Genomic DNA, 20,939 nt, shown 5'->3' with positions numbered 1-20,939 from the left:
GAGGACATAAAACTGTCCTCAAGACCAATAGTGGGTAATTCGGTGACTGTCCCTCCGAAACTAGAGCATCGCCTTCATTTCGTCAAATTTAAATTATACATTTCTTCCCGAAAAGTGGGCTGAATTAGGAATTTAACCCTAGAGAATATTTTTTTACTGATAATTACCACTGCTTTTGGAGACAAGTAGGTCATTAAAATTAATCCTGACCCAGAATTTTGTAACAGGAAACCAGGTTTAGCTATCATTCAAGATCAGTTTTACAAGTTTTCTGGCAGTACCTAAAGAAATATTCATCTGTTCATTCAATCTTATTTTATTGAGCGCTCACTGTGTGCAGAGCACTGTACTAAGAGCTTGGGAGAGTACGACATAATCTTACAGTAGTTCTCCAGGGTTGGTCTCAAATAATTTTTCTAAGATCTGGACTCTCAGATCCTAGTTTTGCAACCTGTCATTTGTCTTTCATTTCCTAAACTTCCCTAGAGATTATTGTGATCATCTGCTAATCCTTCACCTGACCCCAAGCTACAAATGCTCTGGGATGTACTTACTACATGCTTAATACAGTACATTGCATCCAATGGGTACTCAATAAATGCTGCTACTATTACTGCAGTCAAAATGATCTACAATCCTTTTAGGATGATTAATGAAAAGGAGAAAGAAAGATTCTGGAACTATTTGGAAAACTCTTCCTAAATTCACAGCATCTGTCTATCAGTCGTATTTATTGAGCAATTACTGTGAGCAGAGCACCACTCTAAGCAGGTGGGAGACTAATAATAATAATGATGGTATTTGTTAAGCACTTACTATGTGCCAAGCCCTGTTCTAAGCCCTGGGGTAGATACAAGGTAATCAGGTTGTCCCACGTGGGGCTCACAGTCTTCATCCCCATTTTACAGATGAGGTCACTGAGGCACAGAGAAGTGAAGTGACTTGGCCAAAGTCACACAGTTGATAAGTGGCGCCGCCGGGATTAGAACCCATGACCTCTGATTCCCAAGCCCGGGCTCCTTCCACTAAGCCACGCTGCTTTTCGAGTACAGTAGAAACAGAACAACGGAAACATCCAACAGTCACAACCCCCGTCCACAACAAGCTTACAGTCTAGAGGGGAACGAGCTGATAAACCGATATTCATTCAGGGGGATTCTGACATGGGTCGACGTTGAAGCCAATAGATGGAGAAGCGTTCTTACACAACATGGAATTGGAAAGCTTAATAATGCCAGTGGTTGATTCTTCCTCAGCAGGACTGCCAAGAATCCATTTATAACTCCCAGCACCATCTATCAAGTGCCAAATAAGAGAAAGGGAACAAGATGAGAAAGCAAAAGTAAGACGATAAGGAGTAAGCCTCGCTGCAGAATGGCTGTAAACTAAACACCCATTTTTTCCCAGTAGAGTGTGAGCTCCTCCTGGGAAGAGACCATATCTTTTTTTTTTTTTAATGATACTGTGCCCAGGAGCCAGAAGGACCTGGGTTTTAATTCCGGTTCTGCCACTTATCTGCTGTGTGATCTTGGGCAAGTCACTTATCGTCTCTGTGCCTCAGTTACCTCAAAATGGGGATTAAGACTGTGAGCCCCACGTGGGACACGGACCGCGTCCAGCCCGATCAGCTTGTATCTATCCCAGTTGACAAAGCAAATAGTTGACGATTTTTCTCTCCTGGGATCAATAATCAATAACAAAGGAGCTAACAGTCAAGAAGTAAGCCAAGTTAGCTATGTTAGGAAGAGTTTCTATGAAACGCCTGGAAAAAAAAATACATCCATAGGGAATGTGAATGATGTTATAGTGTTCTCTCCCAAACGCTTAGGACAGGGCTTCGCACCCAGGAAGCGCCCAACAGATACGATTGCAGGAACGAATACTAATAATAACGAATGGCATCATCGACCCTCATCCTCCTCCTAGCCGCAAAGGGAGAGCTGTGGCAGGGAATGCGTTTGATGTTATAGTGTAGTCTCCCAAGAGCTTAGGACGGGGCTTCGCACCCAGTAAGCGCTCAACAAATGCGACTGAAGGAATGAATACGAATAATAACCAATAGCATCATCGACCTTCATCCTCCTCCTAGACGCAAAAGGAGAGATGCGGCAGGGAATGTGTTTTCCAAGATGCAGAGGGAGAGCTGCCGCAGGGAATGCGTTGGATGTTATAGTGTTCTCTCCCAAGGGCTTGGGACCGGGCTTCACCCCCCCAGGAAGCGCCCAACAGATACGACTGAAGGAATGAATACTAATAATAATCAATGCCATCATCGTCATTCCTCCTCCTCCTAGCCGCAGGGAATGTGTTCTCCTAGATGCAAAGGGAGAGCTGTGGCCGGGAATGCGTTCTCCTAGATGCAAAGGGAGAGCTGTGGCCGGCAATGCGTTCTCCTAGATGCAAAGGGAGAGCTTGCGGCAGGGAATGTGTTTGATGTTGTAGTGTTCTCTCCCAAACGCTTAGGACAGGGCTTCGCACCCAGTAAGCGCTCAACGAATACGACTGCAGGAATGAATACTAGTAATAACGAATAGCATCATCGCCACTCCTCCTCCTCCTAGACGCAAAGGGGGCGATGCCTCGCGTCTCGGCCTCCCTGGTCTCTCCCTTGCAGGGAGGCTCTTTTCCCACCCAGCTCACCTTCGCCCCTCTTTCCCCCGCTTTCCCACGGTCTCAGAGCCGCCGGCGCTTCCCGTTGGCCATCGGGCGCTCCCTTCCCCTCCCCTCACCGCTGTACTTTCCCCTCGACTGAATATATTTTCATTACCCTGTTTATTTTGTTAAAGAAGATGTGCGACACCTCGATTCTCTTATTCTCTTAACGAGATGTACATCACCTTGATCCTATTATTCCGTTAATGAGATGTGCGTCACCTCGATTCTATTATTTTGTTAATGAGACGATGACGTCGCTATCTGGTTAAGCGCTTCCTACCTGCCGGGCTCCGTTCGAAGCGCTGGGGTGGATACAGGGTGATCAGGTTGTCCCAGATGGGGCTCACAGTTTTAATTCCCATTTTACAGACGAGGTCACTGAGGCGCAGAGAAGTGAAGTGACTGGGCCACCGTCACACAGCTGACAGGTGGCAGAGCCCATCACCGTGATTCTATTATGATGTTAAGGAGACGTCCATCGCCCTGATTCTAGTATTTTGTTAAGGAGAGGTACATCACCTTGATTCTTTTTATCTGCTATTGTTTTCGTGAGCTGTTCATCCCCTCGATTCTATTTATCGCTACTGTTCTTGTCCGGGTCCCCCGATTACACTGTGAGCCCGTCAAAGGGCAGGGACTGTCTCTATCTGTTACGGATTTGTCCATCCCAAGCGCTCAGTCCAGTGCCCTGCACATAGTGAGCGCTCAATAAATACTACTGAATGAAAGCAGAGTGGCTCAGTGGAAAGAGGGAGGACATGGGTTCGAATCCCAGCTCCGCCACTGGCCGGCTGTGTGACTGTGGGCGAGTCACTTAACTTCTCTGTGCCTCAGTTCCCTCATCTGTAAAATGGGGGTTAACACTGTGACCCCCCCCCCCACGTGGGACAACCTGATTCCCCTGTATCTACCCCAGCGCTTAGAACAGTGCTCTGCACATAGTAAGCGCCTAACAAATACCAACATTGTTATTACTATTATTAATAGTAAGCGCTCAATAAATACTATCGAATGACTAGTAAGCGTTCGATAAATACCATTGAATGACTAGTAAGCGCTCAGTAAATACCATTGAATGACTAGTAAGCGCTCAGTAAATACTATTGAAATGCCTAGTAAGCGCTCAATAAATACTATTGAATGACTAGTAGGCGCTCAATAAATACGACGGAATGACTAGTAGGTGCTCAATAAATACGACGGAATGACTAGTAAGTGCTCATTAAATACTATTGAATGACTACTAGGCGCTCAATAAATACGATTGAATGACTAGTAGGCGCTCAGTGAATATGAATGAATGACTAGTAGGCGCTCAATAAATACGACGGAATGACTAGTAGGTGCTCATTAAATACTATTGAATGACTACTAGGCGCTCAATAAATACGATTGAATGACTAGTAGGCGCTCAGTGAATATGAATGAATGACTAGTAGGCGCTCAATAAATACGATGGAATGACTAGTAGGTGCTCAATAAATACGATTCAGTAACCAGTAGGCGCTCAATAAATATGACTGAATGACTAGTAGGCGCTCAATAAATACTATTGAATGACTAGAAGGCGCTCAATAAATGCGATTGAATGACTAGTAGGGGCTCAATAAATACGACGGAATGACTAGTAGGTGCTCAATAAATACGATTCAGTAACTGGTAGACGCACAATAAATACGATTGAATGACTAGTAGGCGCTCGATTAATACAACTGAGTGACTAGTAAGTGCTCAATAAATACTATTGAATGACTACTAGGCGCTCAATAAATACGATTGAATGATTAGTAGGCGCTCAATAAATATAACGGAATGACTAGTAGGGGCTCAATAAGTAGATTGGAATGACTAGTAGGGACTCAATAAGTACTACTGAATGACTAATAGGGACTCAATAAGTACGATGAACTGAACAGAAGGTGCTCAATAAATACGATGGAATGACTAGTAGGCACTCAATAAGTAGGATGGGATGACTAGTAGGGGCTCAATAAGTAGGATGGAATGACTAGTAGGGGCTCAATAAGTAGGATGGGATGACTAGCAGGTGCTCAACAAGTACATTTGAATGACTAGTAGGTGCTCAATAAGTAGGATTGAATGACTAGCAGTCGCTCAATAAATACGATGGAATGACTAGTAGGCGCTCAATAAATATGATTCAATAACTAGTAGGTGCTCAATGAAAATGATAGAATGACTAGTAGGCACTCACTAAGTAGGATGGGATGACTAGTAGGGGCTCAATGAGTAGGATGGGATAACTAGTAGGCTCTCAATAAGTAGGATGGGATGACTAGTAGGCACTCAATAAGTACGATGAGATGACTAGTAGGCGCTCAATAGGTAGGATGGAATGAAGTAGTAGGCGCTCAATAAGTACGATGGGATGACTAGCAGGCGCTCAATACGTAGAATGGAATGACTAGAAGGCAGTCAAAAAGCTGGATAGAATGACTGGTAGGCGCTCAATATGCACGTTTGAATGAGTAGGAGATGCTCAATAAGTAGGATGGGATGACTAGTAGGCGCTCAATAAGTAGGATGAGGGGACTAGTTGGCACTCAATAAGTAGGATGGGATGACTGGTAGGCGCTCAATATGTACGACGGAATGAGTAGTAGGGGCTCAATTAGTAGGATGGGATGACTGATAGGCGCTCAATAAGTAGGACGGGATGACTGGTAGTCGCTCAATAAGTACAACGGAAGGACTGGTAGGCGCTCAATGAGTAGGATGGGATGCCTGGTAGGCGCTCAATACGTAGGATGGAATGACTAGAAGGCGGTCAGTAAGCAGGATGGAATGACTGGTAGGCGCTCAATAAGCAGGATGGGATGATTGGTAGGGGCTCAATACGTAGGATGGAATGACAAGTAGGCGCTCAATAAGTACGATGAGATGACTAGTAGTAGGTGCTCAATAAGTAGAATGGGATGACTAGTAGGTGCTCAATAAGTAGGATGGGATGACTGGTAGGTGCTCAATAAGTAGGATGGGACGACTGGTAGGTGCTCAATAAGTAAGATGAGGTGACTGGTAGGCGCTCAATAAGTGGGTTGGGATGACTGGTAGGCGCTAAGAAGTAGGACGGGATGACGGGTAGGCACTCAATAAGTAGGATGGGATGACGGGTAGGCGCTCAATAAGTAGGATGCCATGTCTATTAGGCGCTCAATAAGTAGGACGGGATGACGGGTAGGCGCTCAATAAGTAGGATGCCATGTCTAAAAGTCGCTCAATAGGTAGGACGGGATGATGGGTAGGCGCTCAATAAGTAGGACGCGTTGTCTAGAAGGCGCTCAATAAGTAGGACGGGATGACGGGTAGGTGCTCAATAAGTAGGATGCGATGTCTAGAAGGCGCTAAGAAGTAGGACGCGATGAAGGGTAGGCGCTCAATAAGTAGGACGCGATGTCTAGAAGGCGCTCAATAAGTAGGACGGGATGAAGGGTAGGCGCTCAATAAGTAGGATGCGATGTCTAGGAGGCGCTCAATAAGTAGGACGGGATGACGGGTAGGCGCTCAATAGGTAGGATGCGATGTCTAGAAGGCGCTAAGAAGTAGGACGCGATGACGGGTAGGCGCTCAATAAGTAAGATGTGATGTCTAGAAGGAGCTCAATACGTAGGACGGGATGAAGGGTAGGTGCTCAATAAGTAGGAGGCGATGTCTAGAAGGCGCTCAATAAGTAGGACGGGATGACGGGTAGCGCTAAATAAGTAGGAGGCGATGTCTAGTAGGCGCTAAGAGGTAGGACGGGATGAAGGGTAGGCGCTCAATAAGTAGGACGGGTTGGCGAGTAGGCGCTCAATAAGTAGGATGCTATGACTAGTAGGCGCTCAATAAGTAGGATGCTATGACTAGTAGGCGCTCAATAAGTAGGACGCCATATCTAGTAGGTGCTCAATAAGTAGGACGGGATGACGGGTAGGCGCTCAATAAGTAGGATGCGATGTCTAGAAGGCGCTCAATAAGTAGGACGCGATGACGGGTAGGCGTTCAATAAGTAGGATGGGATGACGGGTAGGCCCTCAATAAGTAGGATGCCATGTCTATTAGGCGCTCAATAAGTAGGATGGGATGAAGGGTAGGTGCTCAATAAGTAGGATGCGATGACGAGTAGGCGCGCAATAAGTAGGACGGGATGAAGGGTAGGCGCTCAATAAGTAGGACGGGATGACGAGTAGGCGCTCAATAAATAGGATGGGATGACGGGTAGGTGCTCAGTAAGTAGGATGGGATTGACGGGTAGCGCTCAATAAGTAGGATGCCATGTTTATTAGGCGCTCAATAAGTAGGACGCGATGATGAGTAGGCGCTCAATAATTAGGGTGCCATATCTAGTAGGTGCTCAATAAGTAGGACGGGATGACGGGTAGGCGCTCAATAAGTAGGATGCGATGTCTAGAAGGCGCTCAATAAGTAGGACGCGATGACGGGTAGGCGTTCAATAAGTAGGATGGGATGACGGGTAGGCCCTCAATAAGTAGGATGCCATGTTTATTAGGCGCTCAATAAGTAGGACGGGATGATGAGCAGGTGCTCAATAAGTAGGACGGGATGACGGGTAGGCGCTCAATAAGTAGGACGCGATGTCTAGGAGGCGCTCAATAAGTAGGATGGGATGACGGGTAGGCGCTCAATAAGTAGGATGCGATGTCTAGAAGGCGCTCAATAAGTAGGACGGGATGAAGGGTAGGCGCTCAATAAGTAGGATGCGATGTCTAGAAGGCGCTCAGTAAGTAGGACGCGATGAAGGGTAGGCGCTCAATAAGTAGGATGCGATGTCTAGAAGGCGCTCAATAAGTAGGACGGGATGAAGGGTAGGCGCTCAATAAGTAGGACGCGATGTCTATTAGGCGCTCAGTAAGTAGGACGCGATGAAGGGTAGGCGCTCAATAAGTAGGATGCGATGTCTAGAAGGCGCTCAATAAGTAGGACGGGATGAAGGGTAGGCGCTCAATAAGTAGGATGCGATGTCTAGGAGGCGCTCAATAAGTAGGACGGGATGACGGGTAGGCGCTCAATAAGTAAGACGGGATGATGGGTAGGCGCTCAATAAGTAGGACGCGATGTCTAGGAGGCGCTCAATAAGTAGGACGGGATGACGGGTAGGCGCTCAATAAGTAGCTTGCCATGTCTATTAGGCGCTCAATAAGTAGGATGGGATGAAGGGTAGGCGCTCAATAAGTAGGATGCGATGTCTAGAAGGCGCTAAGAAGTAGGACGCATTGAAGGGTAGGCGCTCAATAAGTAGGACGGGATGAAGGGTAGGCGCTCAATAAGTAGGACGGGTTGACGAGTAGGCGCTCAATAAGGAGGATGCCATATCTAGTAGGTGCTCAATAAGTAGGACGCGATGTCTAGGAGGTGCTCAATAAATAGGACGGGTTGGCGATTAGGCGCTCAATAAGTAGGATGCCATATCTAGTAGGCACTCAATAAGTAGGACGGGATGACGGGTAGGCGCTCAATAAGTAGGACGCGATGTCTAGGAGGCGCTCAATAAGTAGGATGCCATGTCTAGGAGGCGCTCAGTAAGTAGGACGTGATGAAGGGTAGGCGCTCAATAAGTAGGATGCGATGTCTAGAAGGCGCTCAATAAGTAGGACGGGTTGGCGATTAGGCGCTCAATAAGTAGGATGCGATGTCTAGAAGGCGCTAAGAAGTAGGACGCGTTGAAGGGTAGGCGCTCAATAAGTAGGACGGGATGATGGGTAGGCGCTCAATAAGTAGGACGCGATGTCTAGGAGGCGCTCAATAAGTAGGATGCTATGACGGGTAGGCGCTCAATAAGTAGGACGGGTTGGCGAGTAGGCGCTCAATAAGTAGGATGCTATGACTAGTAGGCGCTCAATAAGTAGGATGCCATATCTAGTAGGCACTCAATAAGTAGGACGGGATGACGGGTAGGCGCTCAATAAGTAGGACGCGATGTCTAGAAGGCGCTCAATAAGTAGGATGCCATGTCTATTAGGCGCTCAATAAGTAGGACGGGATGATGGGTAGGCGCTCAATAAGTAGGACGGGATGATGGGTAGGCGCTCAATAAGTAGGATGCTATGACGGGTAGGCGCTCAATAAGTAGGATGCCATGTCTATTAGGCGCTCAATAAGTAGGACGGGATGACGGGTAGGCGCTCAATAAGTAGGACGCGATGACGAGTAGGCGCTCAATAAGTAGGACGCCATGTCTAGTAGGCGCTCAATAAGTAGGACGGGATGACGGGTAGGCGCTCAATAAGTAGGACGCGATGTCTAGTAGGCGCGCAATAAGTAGGACGGGATGACGGGTAGGCGCTCAATAAGTAGGACGGGATGAAGGGTAGGCGCTCAATAAGTAGGACGGGATGACGAGTAGGCGCTCAATAAGTAGGATGGGTTGACGGGTAGGTGCTCAGTAAGTAGGATGGGATTGATGGGTAGCGCTCAATAAGTAGGGTGGGATGACGGGTAGGCGCTCAATAAGTAGGACGCGATGATGAGTAGGCGCTCAATAATTAGGGTGCCATATCTAGTAGGTGCTCAATAAGTAGGACGGGATGACGGGTAGGCGCTCAATAAGTAGGACGCGATGTCTAGGAGGCGCTCAATAAGTAGGATGCTATGACGGGTAGGCGCTCAATAAGTAGGACGGGATGACGGGTAGGCGCTCAATAAGTAGGATGCCATGTCTATTAGGCGCTCAATAAGTAGGACGCGATGTCTAGGAGGCGCTCAATAAGTAGGACGGGATGACGCGTAGGCGCTCAATAAGTAGGATGCCATGTCTATTAGGCGCTAAGAAGTAGGACGCGTTGAAGGGTAGGCGCTCAATAAGTAGGACGGCATGAAGGGTAGGCGCTCAATAAGTAGGACGGGATGAAGGGTAGGCGCTCAATAAGTAGGACGGGTTGACGAGAAGGCGCTCAATAAGTAGGATGCCATGTCTATTAGGCGTTCAATAAGTAGGATGCCATATCTAGGAGGCGCTCAATAAGTAGGACGCGATGATGAGTAGGCGCTCAATAAGTAGGACGTGATGATGAGTAGGCACTCAATAAGTAGGACGCGATGATGAGTAGGCGCTCAATAAGTAGGACGCGATGTCTAGGAGGCGCTCAATAAGTAGGACGCGATGTCTAGGAGGCGCTCAATAAGTAGGATGGGATGACGGGTAGGCGCTCAATAAGTAGATGCCATGTCTATTAGGCTCTCAGTAAGTAGGACGCGATGAAGGGTAGGCGCTCAATAAGTAGGACGCGATGTCTAGAAGGCGCTCAATAAGTAGGACGCGATGTCTAGGAGGCGCTCAATAAGTAGGATGGGATGACGGGTAGGCGCTCAATAAGTAGGACGGGATGAAGGGTAGGCGCTCAATAAGTAGGACGGGATGAAGGGTAGACGCTCAATAAGTAGGACGGGATGATGGGTAGGCGCTCAATAAGTAGGATGGGATGAAGGGTAGGCGCTCAATAAGTAGGACGGGTTGGCGAGTAGGCGCTCAATAAGTAGGATGCTATGACTAGTAGGCGCTCAATAAGTAGGACGCCATATCTAGGAGGCGCTCAATAAGTAGGACGGCTTGGCGAGTAGGCGCTCAATAAGTAGGATGCTATGACTAGTAGGCGCTCAATAAGTAGGACGCCATATCTAGGAGGCGCTCAATAAGTAGGACGGCTTGGCGAGTAGGCGCTCAATAAGTAGGATGCTATGACTAGTAGGCGCTCAATAAGTAGGACGCCATATCTAGGAGGCGCTCAATAAGTAGGACGCGATGATGAGTAGGCGCTCAATAAGTAGGACGCGATGATGGGTAGGCGCTCAATAAGTAGGATGGGATGAAGGGTAGGCGCTCAATAAGTAGGATGCCATATCTAGTAGGCACTCAATAAGTAGGACGCGTTGAAGGGTAGGCGCTCAATAAGTAGGACGGGATGATGAGTAGGCGCTCAATAAGTAGGATGGGTTGACGAGTAGGCGCTCAATAAGGAGGATGCCATATCTAGTAGGCGCTCAATAAGTAGGACGGGATGAAGGGTAGGCGCTCAATAAGTAGGACGGGTTGGCGAGTAGGCGCTCAATAAGTAGGATGCTATGACTAGTAGGCGCTCAATAAGTAGGAGGCGATATCTAGGAGGCGCTCAATAAGTAGGACGGGTTGGCGATTAGGCGCTCAATAAGGAGGATGCCATGTCTATTAGGCGCTCAATAAGTAGGACGGGATGATGGGTAGGCGCTCAATAAGTAGGACACGATGTCTAGGAGGCGCTCAATAAGTAGGATGCCATGTCTATTAGGCGCTCAATAAGTAGGATGGGATGAAGGGTAGGCGCTCAATAAGTAGGATGCGATGTCTAGAAGGCGCTAAGAAGTAGGACGGGATGATTGATGGGTAGGCGCTCAATAAGTAGGACGCGATGTCTAGGAGGCGCTCAATAAGTAGGACGGGATGACGGGTAGGCGCTCAATAAGTAGGATGCGATGTCTAGAAGGCGCTAAGAAGTAGGATGCGTTGAAGGGTAGGCGCTCAATAAGTAGGACGGGATGAAGGGTAGGCGCTCAATAGGTAGGATGCCATGTCTATTAGGTTCTCAATAAGTAGGATGGGATGAAGGGTAGGCGCTCAATAAGTAGGATGCGATGTCTAGAAGGCGCTAAGAAGTAGGACGCGTTGAAGGGTAGGCGCTCAATAAGTAGGACGGGATGAAGGGTAGGCGCTCAATAAGTAGGACGGGTTGACGAGAAGGCGCTCAATAAGTAGGGTGCCATGTCTATTAGGCGCTCAATAAGTAGGACGCCATATCTAGGAGGCGCTCAATAAGTAGGACGCGATGATGAGTAGGCGCTCAATAAGTAGGACGCGATGATGAGTAGGCACTCAATAAGTAGGACGGGATGACGGTAGGCGCTCAATAAGTAGGACGCGATGTCTAGGAGGCGCTCAATAAGTAGGATGGGATGACGGGTAGGCGCTCAATAAGTAGATGCCATGTCTATTAGGTGCTCAGTAAGTAGGACGCGATGAAGGGTAGGCGCTCAATAAGTAGGATGCGATGTCTAGAAGGCGCTCAATAAGTAGGATGCTATGACTAGTAGGCGCTCAATAAGTAGGATGCCATATCTAGTAGGCACTCAATAAGTAGGACGGGATGACGGGTAGGCGCTCAATAAGTAGGACGCGATGTCTAGGAGGCGCTCAATAAGTAGGATGCCATGTCTATTAGGCGCTCAATAAGTAGGACGCGATGTCTAGGAGGCGCTCAATAAGTAGGACGCGATGTCTAGGAGGCGCTCAATAAGTAGGACGGGATGACGGGTAAGCGCTCAATAAGGAGGATGCCATGTCTATTAGGCGCTCAATAAGTAGGACGGGATGACGGGTAGGCGCTCAATAAGTAGGACGGGTTGGCGAGTAGGCGCTCAATAAGTAGGATGCTATGACTAGTAGGCGCTCAATAAGTAGGACGGGATGAAGGGTAGGCGCTCAATAAGTAGGACGGGTTGGCGATTAGGCGCTCAATAAGGAGGATGCTATGTCTATTAGGCGCTCAATAAGTAGGACGGGATATGGGTAGGCGCTCAATAAGTAGGACGGGATGACGGGTAGGCGCTCAATAAGTAGGATGCCATGTCTATTAGGCGCTCAATAAGTAGGACGGGTTGAAGGGTAGGCGCTCAATAAGTAGGACGGGTTGGCGAGTAGGCACTCAATAAGTAGGACGGGATGACGGTAGGCGCTCAATAAGTAGGACGCGATGATGAGTAGGCGCTCAATAAGTAGGATGCCATGTCTATTAGGCGCTCAATAAGTAGGACGGGATGATGGGTAGGCGCTCAATAAGTAGGACGGGATGACGGGTAGGCGCTCAATAAGTAGGATACCATGTCTATTAGGCGCTCAATAAGTAGGACGGGATGAAGGGTAGGCGCTCAATAAGTAGGATGCCATGTCTATTAGGCGCTCAATAAGTAGGACGGGATGAAGGGTAGGCGCTCAATAAGTAGGACGGGTTGGAGATTAGGCGCTCAATAAGTAGGATGCTATGACTAGTAGGCGCTCAATAAGTAGGAGGCGATGTCTAGAAGGCGCTAAGAAGTAGGACATGATGATGGGTAGGCGCTCAATAAGTAGGAGGCGATATCTAGCAGGCGCTCAATAAGTAAGATGGGATGCCGGATAGGCGCTCAATAAGTAGGACGGGATGTCGGGTAGGCGCTCAATAGGTAGTATTGAATGAGTAATAGGCGCTCAATAAATACTATTGAACGACTAGTAAACGCTCCATAAATACCGTTGAATGAATGAATTGGCCGCCCGGCCCCGAATGGGTCTCCCGGCGCTTCCCATTGGTCGCTCTGGCCGCGGAGGGGAGCGATCGGCGCCTCCTATTGGCCGCCCGCCGGCGCCTCCCATTGGCCTCCCGGGCCGCCGAACGGAGCCCCAGCCGCTTCCCATTGGCCGCCCGGGCCACGGAGCGGAGCGATCGTCGCTTCCCATTGGCCATCCTCCGGCGCCTCCCATTGGCCACCCGGGCCGCCGAGCGGAGCGATCGGCGCCTCCCATTGGCCGCCCGGGCCGCCCCCTCCCCTCCCCTCCCGGCGCCCCCCTCCACCCTAGCAACGGTTGCGAAGGGAACGGCGTCCGTCGGTTGCCAAGATGGCGGCGGCGGCGGCGGCGGCGGCGGGGAGGGGCAGGAGCGGGCAGGAGCGGGCCGAGCCGCCGCCGAGGAAGCAGCTGCCCGATGGTCGAGGCCGCTGAAGGATGCTGAGGCCCGGGACCCCAACCCGGGGCGGAGGCGGCGGCGGCGGCGGCGGCGGAGGAGGAGGAGGAGGAGGAGGAGGAGGAGGAAGAGGAAGAGGAGGAGGAGGAGGAGGAGGAGGAGGAGGAGGAGGCGGGAGGCGGCGGCGGAACAACGCCCTCTTCGGGTATCCTTCCCCCCCGGCACCCCAGCACCCACACTCCTACCCTGCCCCGGCCCTGCTCGCCTCCCTCCCTCCGGAACAATAATAATTATAATGGTAATGTTATGGTGTTGGTTGAGCGCTGACTATGTGCTGAGCACTGTGCTAAGCGCATCCAGCCAGCCAGCCTTTCATTCATTCATTCATTCATTCATCCATCCATCCTTTCATTCATTCATCCATTCACCCACCCACCCACTCATCCATCCATAATAATGATTATGGTATCTGTTCAGCGCTTACTACGTGCGGGGCACTGTTCTGAGCCCATCCATCCATCCATCCATCCATCCATCCATCCATCCATCCATCCATCCATCCATCCATCCATCCATCCTTTCATTCATCCATCCATCCACCCACCCGTCCATCCATAAGAATAATTATAATCACGATTATGGGATCTGTTAAGCGCTTACTCCATGCTGGGCACTGTTCTAAGCGCATCCATCCATCCATCCACCCATCCGTCCAAAATAATAATTATCATAATAATTATGGTATTTGTTAAGTGCTTACTATGTACTGGGTACCGTTCTAAGCCCATCCATTCATTCATTCATCCATCCATCCATCCATAATAATAATAATACTTATAATTATGGTATTTGTTAAGCGCTTGCTATGTGCTGAGCACTGTTCTAAGCGCATCCATCCATCCATCCATCCAGCCAGCCAGCCAGCCAGCCATCCGTCCATTCAATCGTCTTTACTGAGCGCTTTCCGCGCGCCGAGCACTGGACTAGGCGCCCGGGAGAAGACAGCGGCCCAACAGAACAGACACATTCACAGCTCCTGCCCACAGCGAGCCCCCCGTCCCTCTGCCCTTCCTCCTCCTCTCTCCTCTTTTCCTTCAGTCCTATTTACTGAGCGCTTACTGTGTGCAGAGCAGGGGGCCAAGCGCTTACCTCTTCCTCCCCCTCTCTCCTCCTTCCCCTCTCCCCTTCCTCTCCTCCCTTTCCTTCCCTTCTCCTCTTCCCCTTCCTCCTGCTCTTCCTCCCATCCCCTCTCTCCCCTTCCTCCTCCTCTCCCTCCCCCTCTCCCTTTCCTCCCCCTCTTTCTCCCATCCCCTCTCCTCTTCCTCCTCCTCCCCTCTTCCTCCCATCCCCTTTCCCCTCCTCCTCTCCTCTTCCTCCCCTCTCTTTCCTTCTCCCTCCCCCTCTCCCCTTCCTCCTCTTCCCCTCTTCCTCCCACCGCCTCTCCCCTTCCTCCTCCCCTCCTCCTCTCCCTCCTTTCTTCCTCCCCTCCTCCTCCTCTCCCCTTCCTCCTCCTTTCTTCCTGCCCTCCTCCTCTTCCCCTCCTCCTCTCCCTCCTCCTTTCTTCCTCCCCTCCTCCTCTCCCTTTCTCCCCTGCCCTTCCTCCCCTCCCTCCTCCTCCCTCCCTCCCTCTCCCCCCTCCTGTTGCTCCCCTCCTTTCCCCTTTCTGCCCCCTCCCTGTCTCCTCTTCCTCCTTCCTCTCCCTCCGGTCCCGGTCCCGGTCCCGGTCCCGGTCCCGGTCCCGGTCCCGGTCCCGGTCCCCGAGCGGGAGAGAGGCTGGACACGGAGATGCCGGACTCTCATTCCCTTGCCTGAGCCTCCTTTGGATTTTCCGGTGAGAATGAGCATTTTTTTTTTTCCTTCTGCGTCACCCCGATTCGCTCCCTTTCTTCCCCCGCCGCCCCCCACCCCCAAAGCGCCGGCGAGCAGGATCTGGCCGGGATTTATCGGAGTTACCATCTGCCTCCCGCCCCCCGAACGGTCAGCTCCTTGGGACCGTTGTCCTCTCCCGAGCGCTTGGCCCAGGGCTCCGCGCCCCCGGGCTCGGCCGGCGCGCCCCAAACAGGCCGGACCGATTGACTGACAGGTGACCTTCGACCCCCGGGTGGAGCCGGCGGGGTCGATAACGCACGCCCAGCCAGCCAGCGAGCCAGCGAGCTTTCCCTCCCTCTGTGCCCACCGCTGGCCTAGGCCGCTGCCAGTTGCCGCCCCCGACCAGCCCGGTTATGCCACGATGATGGGTTTGGAGCTTTCCGTGCCAGGTGGCTTCCCCCTTCCCTGCCCACCGCCCTCCACCCCAACCCCCTCCGGGACGCCCAAAATGCCCCATCCTCCCCGTGTCTCTCGGTCCCTCCGTTGCTTCTCGGGGTCCAGAACCTGCCCTTATACCACCCGATCACCCATTTAAAATCCAGTCACCTCTCGGTGGTCCCTGCCCATAATAACGACGATGGCCTGCGGTCAGCGCTTACTCTGCGCCAGGCCCTGTTCTAGGCGCCGGGGTAGACACGAGGCGATCGGGTTGTCCCACGACGGGCTCACGGACTTAATCCCCGTTTTGCAGAAGAGGGAACTGAGGCCCGGAGAAGTGAAGTGACTTACCCAAAGACACGCGGCTGATAAGTGGCGGAGCCGGGATTCGAACCTATATCCTCTGGCTCCCAAGCTCGGGCTCTTGCCCCTAAGCCACGCCGCTTCTCCGGCGAGATGGAGCGGTCGACCCAAAATCTCATTCCCGCCATTCGCTTAAACCGACTCCTCCGCGAGATCTCTTATCCGAGCTGCATTTTAGCAGTTGGCTTTAATTCCTCCCTCCCCCCCCCCCCTTCTGCCCACCCTCTGCTGGAGGTGACACTGAGCGGAGAAATGCCCTCAAATTGGGGGGAGAAGAAGCTAGAAACCTACATACGTGGTCCTGGGTTCTAATGCCGCCTCCGCCCCTGATCTGCCCGGTGACCTTGGCCAAGTCACTTGACTTCTCTGGGCCTCAGGGACCTCATCTGGAAAATGGGGATTGAGAATGTGAGCCCCGAGAGGGACGGGGACCGGGTCCAACCCGATTTGCCCGTATCCACCCCGGCATTTAGTACGGTGCCTGGAACGTAGTAAGCGCTTCCAGCGCATGCCATTGTTATTATCGTTACGTGACACGCAGTAATGACCGAGAGTGGGCTGTAGTCTATTTAGAGACATCACAAGTGGTAAAGGAGTGGGGGTTTTTTACTAACAGCATAATAACATGCCCACCCAGAGGATTGAATGTGAGCTATAATAGTATGGAGAGCAGCGGTCGAAATTAAATGCCGTACATCTTAAGTCACTTAACTTCACTGTGCCTCGGTTTCCTCACCTGCAAAATGGGGATTGAATACCTGTTCTCCCTCCCCCTGCTAGACTGTGAGTCTCATATGGGACAGGGATTTTGTCCGATTTGATCTTGTTATCATGATCACAACGATGATGGCATTTGTGAAGCTTTTACTATGTGCCACGGACTGTTCTTAGCCCTGGGCACTGCTCTAAGCGCTGTATCCCAGGGCTCAGTACAGGGCTTGGCACATGGTATGCACTTAAACGGCATTAGTATCATTCTTCCTTTAACTATCGTTAACAGTCTGATAGCTTTTATTTTCCCATGCCCTAAAAACACTGCTATTCAGCAGATCGAGATATTTTCCCGCATTTTTCTTTAACTAAATACTCTCGGTAGAAATATGAAAATTCATCTAGAAAAAGATTTAGAAGCAGAACGCCAAATTTTACTTCAGGAGCAGAGAAAGTGTCGAATCCGGGCACGTAAACGTTGTGTAGAGTCAAACCGAAGGAGGAGGTGAGTGACCTTATTTTATTTTGGGCTATTCAGGAAGTTTTAAGTATGATGGTGAATTGATAGACTCCTCTGTCACCGTTCTGTAGCATTTCAGGGACCCAGCTCCTAGCAATCCACTCGAATGGGACGGTGCTATCTTCAGAGCCCCTAATGTTTTGTTCGTAGTTTCCAAACTCGCAAAGCAGAAGACTGTGGCGATTCGTCCTTGGAGCTGCTCGTGGCCAAGGTTTTCTTCTGGTGCTGAACTATTCTTCATAATGTCATGCTTCTGTGCACCTCTCCCCTTTCGCTTTCTTAGCATCTCACGGTGGATTAGCAGTTTTGATACTTCTGTCGAAATGCGGTTTGATTCAGGTTACTTGTTCACTTCCATTCTCCGTCCAATTTCGAGCCAGAATACGATGAATTTATGTTTTTGGAAAATGGGAAAATAGAACCGAAAAGGAGGAATATTTGAGAACTAAAAGTGTCAGAACGCATGTAGGAAGCCGTGATATCAGCAGGAAATAGGAAACTTTCTTTCACTTGCAACTATTTCTCGGTTCTTCAGCTCTTTCGATTCAAGATCAATCTAAAGGCTTTTTTTCACTTCCTTTTATTGTTGACTTCTTTTGCTACCTATTTCAGTATCTCTTTAATGTGCAAGCCCAAGGTTTCCCAAGAGGTTATTAGTACACTACATCAATGGAAATCTTTTGCAAATCACCCTTGGGGAGAGAAAAAAATGTTTGCCGGATTTTTTTGTTCGTCGGACCTTTCTTCCTCTGTTATGTGATTTCTTTCGAACCGTATTAACCGGTATCGCTGCAAGGTTGTGATTCGTTCTCTGCTGTTTTCAAGTCTGATATTTTCCTCTTAGCTTTGTTCCTGAAAATGATCGGGGCGACTTTGAAAAGATAATATGGGTCTCTTTTATTGAGACAGAACCACGACCGATACCATACCAATAGGTCTACTGTTAGAGACGAGCACATGTAAATTTCTATCCTGAATGTGCAGTACTATATTAGATCATTGGTCGCTAGGCAGTTCACCCAAAGAGGTGGAGCTGTTTTAGGTGGTCAGTGAAGCTCGTGACAAATCCGCAAGTGGGAGAGATCCTCTCTCCGAAACAGTACAGTGCTCCGTGCACAGTATGCGCTCAATAAATACCATCGATTGCTTTTCAGAGAGACACCGGAGAAGAACATACTTTGGCAAAGTTGAGACATTGAGGAAAGACTGTTCCTGGTGGGGTGCCAGGCTTCATTCAGTCATATTCATTGAGCGCTTACTGTGTGCAAAGCACCGTACTAAGCGCTTAAGGCTTGAAGGGATTGAAGCAAGGAGCAGTTTAGGAGTGTTTGGAAGCCGCAAGTATTTTTTTATACATGTTTGGACAAATATACTTCTTTCTACCTTTTTTTTGGATTCCAAGGATGCCCTGATGCATTGTTATATTATGGTTATTAAATATTTATCAGTGACCTACAACGTGGCCTGCACCATTCATGTGTACACATTTGATTCCTCCTTGTCCCCTGACTCCACCACATCAGCTAAAAGCACACGGGTGTCAGGCAGCTTTGGGGCCCGCCCATCTCTGAGTTGCAGAGCTAGTCTAAAAGCTAATGCCCAGAAATGGTTGGGTTAATTTGAGGCATCTAGCACACCGCACCGGAGGTCACGGTGGAACTAGGGAGCAAAATGACTTAGCTGCTTAGTAGTAGATAATGGATTTCTTCATATTATATTTTATTGATACCCTCACATTACCCCCAGGGCCTCGCTATTTGATTCAAGCGGTCCAAGATATGGCCAGCCCCTCAAAAGGAGTATAATTGACTTCAGACAGGGGCATGCGTTAAGAAGATCGACTGGTTTCCGAGCTTATTTCACCTCGGGTGTGGAAGCAACTGTGGGTTTCTGTGTCGTCGTCGTTGTTTGGGTTAGTGTAAGGGTGCGTTCACCAGTCATCATAATGCCTGCTGCTGTTTGTCAATAGCAATACTGCGTTTTATTGGTTGTGTTTGGGTTGGTGGAAAGTTGCTTACACTAGCCCTAAGGGCTGTTGGCATCTGTCAGTATCGGTAGCGCATTAGCCGCTGGACTACAGTGTCCTTTGGGAGAAATTCTTTGGGTCAGGTTTACACTATTGAGAGGTGTAGAACCTCGCCAACTCTCCAGGGTCATCAGTTGGCCGCGTCAGGTCACCGGCTTGGGTCATTCACTGAGTGAGGGATTCAACCCCTGCCACGTTTGAAAAATGGCATATGAAAAATATCCCGCTCTGTCACAGATTTAAATAAGTATATGTGGTTAGGGAAGACACAGACTTTTGGCTAAAACTGTAACCTAGTTATGATTCTTTAAATCCAACCTAAATTAGGTCATGATGTTGAATTGTTACTCGGACACCAAGCCCTTTCAATAGATTTCTAAAATGAAACATCATTTGATATTAAAAATTGCCATGAAATATGTGGCATAATCTTCAAAGAAATAATATTTTGAATTCTGTGGATTATACAGTTTTGTTAGTGTTTTGACGTATACGGTTGTGTGCTGATATTTTAGCGTGTCTTGTTTTGTGAATTACACAAAGAGCCCTTGAAGAGAAGCACAAGAAAGAAGAAGAAAAAGAACAAAGAATCCGGGAGCAGATTCTTCAGCAAAGGAAACAGAAGCTGGAGGAAGTTACTGAAAGATTCCAACGTGCCCATCTTCCTCCTTCTCACCGCAGGAGAGCAGGTGCATAAATTGCTACTAGAATTTGGAAATTGCTTTGGCAGAGCGGACAAGTGGTGGAGCTGGGGTTAGAACCCAGGTCCTTCTGGCTCCCAGGCCCGTGCTCTAACCGCTCGGCCACACTGCCTGTCTTGAAAAATTATTGAAAAATAAGAGTGGAGGCAGGAATTATACCTCTCCAAATAAAACATCACCAGACCCAGCAGGCATCTACTGAAGCCAGAGGGGAGTAAGTTCAAAACAATGCAGAAATATTATTTTCATACAGTGCATAGTTGTCACAGAGGATTTGATATTAGAAGATATGGGGCTGACCAAAAATATCAATAGGTTCAAGAAAAGACTGTAGGGATCATGACTACTTAATTGAACTCTCCCGACTTCTTAGTACAGTGCTCTGCCCACATAAATAACTGATTGAAGGATACATAAATGAGATCCACAGTTGATGATAGGAGTGTCTCTCAAAGAGAATCCTGGATGCAATTTCACCGTCAGAAGCATCGTTTCCAAACTGAATGACAACTCTACTATTACTAAAAGGTACAGTCAGAGCTTTAGAAAGCTTAAAAAAGTTTTACATAGATTCACAAGTCGCAAAACCAAGAAGGATCATTAGAGGTAAGAGATATGAATGTTCGATGATGCATCCCTGCGACAGAGGATGTCCAAGGAGGTAAAATCCCCAAAGTAAAATTTGAGTTTAAAAAAAAAAAAAATAGAAAACTGAAGTTCCCCATTTTCCCTGAATTTGCCACAGTGTGAGGATGACAGAACAGGTCATCATCTTGAAATGATGACAAGATGTCAGTTTAAGGGTTCTTAAAGCATTAGAGTTTTTCCCGCTTTGGATTATAGAATGAAAATGTGATCGCTTCTAGTTCACACCATCTTAATTCACCAGATAAATACTTTGTCGATTGGGGTCAATTAGGACAGCTGTCCCAAGCCCCATGCTTTGGAGACAACTCTTTTCCCTAAGCAAGCAGAAGAATCTCTTGGTATGGGAGAAATTGGCCCCATTT

The 20,939-nt window shown here is 49.0% G+C and overlaps 1 protein-coding gene across 4 annotated transcripts in view; it reads left to right on the top strand.

The window, feature by feature from the left end:
* The first annotated feature begins 13,547 nt into the window (after window positions 1-13,547).
* CEP126 (centrosomal protein 126) overlaps window positions 13,548-20,939 on the top strand; it is a 32,292-nt gene continuing 24,900 nt past the window's right edge. Inside the window, exons 1-3 of one of the 4 annotated variants that reach the window (XM_029048068.2) lie at window positions 13,548-13,566; window positions 17,068-17,187; window positions 19,772-19,917. In XM_029048068.2, the coding sequence (XP_028903901.1) occupies window positions 17,072-17,187; window positions 19,772-19,917 (262 nt within the window). In that variant the 5' untranslated portion in view covers window positions 13,548-13,566; window positions 17,068-17,071. Of the gene's footprint in view, window positions 13,567-15,083; window positions 15,193-17,067; window positions 17,188-19,771; window positions 19,918-20,302; window positions 20,458-20,939 lie in introns of those variants that run through there. The other 3 variants (XM_029048071.2, XM_029048069.2, XM_029048074.2) reach the window with 3 other exon arrangements.

Source organism: Ornithorhynchus anatinus, chromosome 20, assembly GCF_004115215.2.
Source record: "Ornithorhynchus anatinus isolate Pmale09 chromosome 20, mOrnAna1.pri.v4, whole genome shotgun sequence".
Classification (NCBI taxonomy): domain Eukaryota; kingdom Metazoa; phylum Chordata; class Mammalia; order Monotremata; family Ornithorhynchidae; genus Ornithorhynchus; species Ornithorhynchus anatinus.
This window is presented reverse-complemented; position numbering and strand designations above follow the sequence as displayed.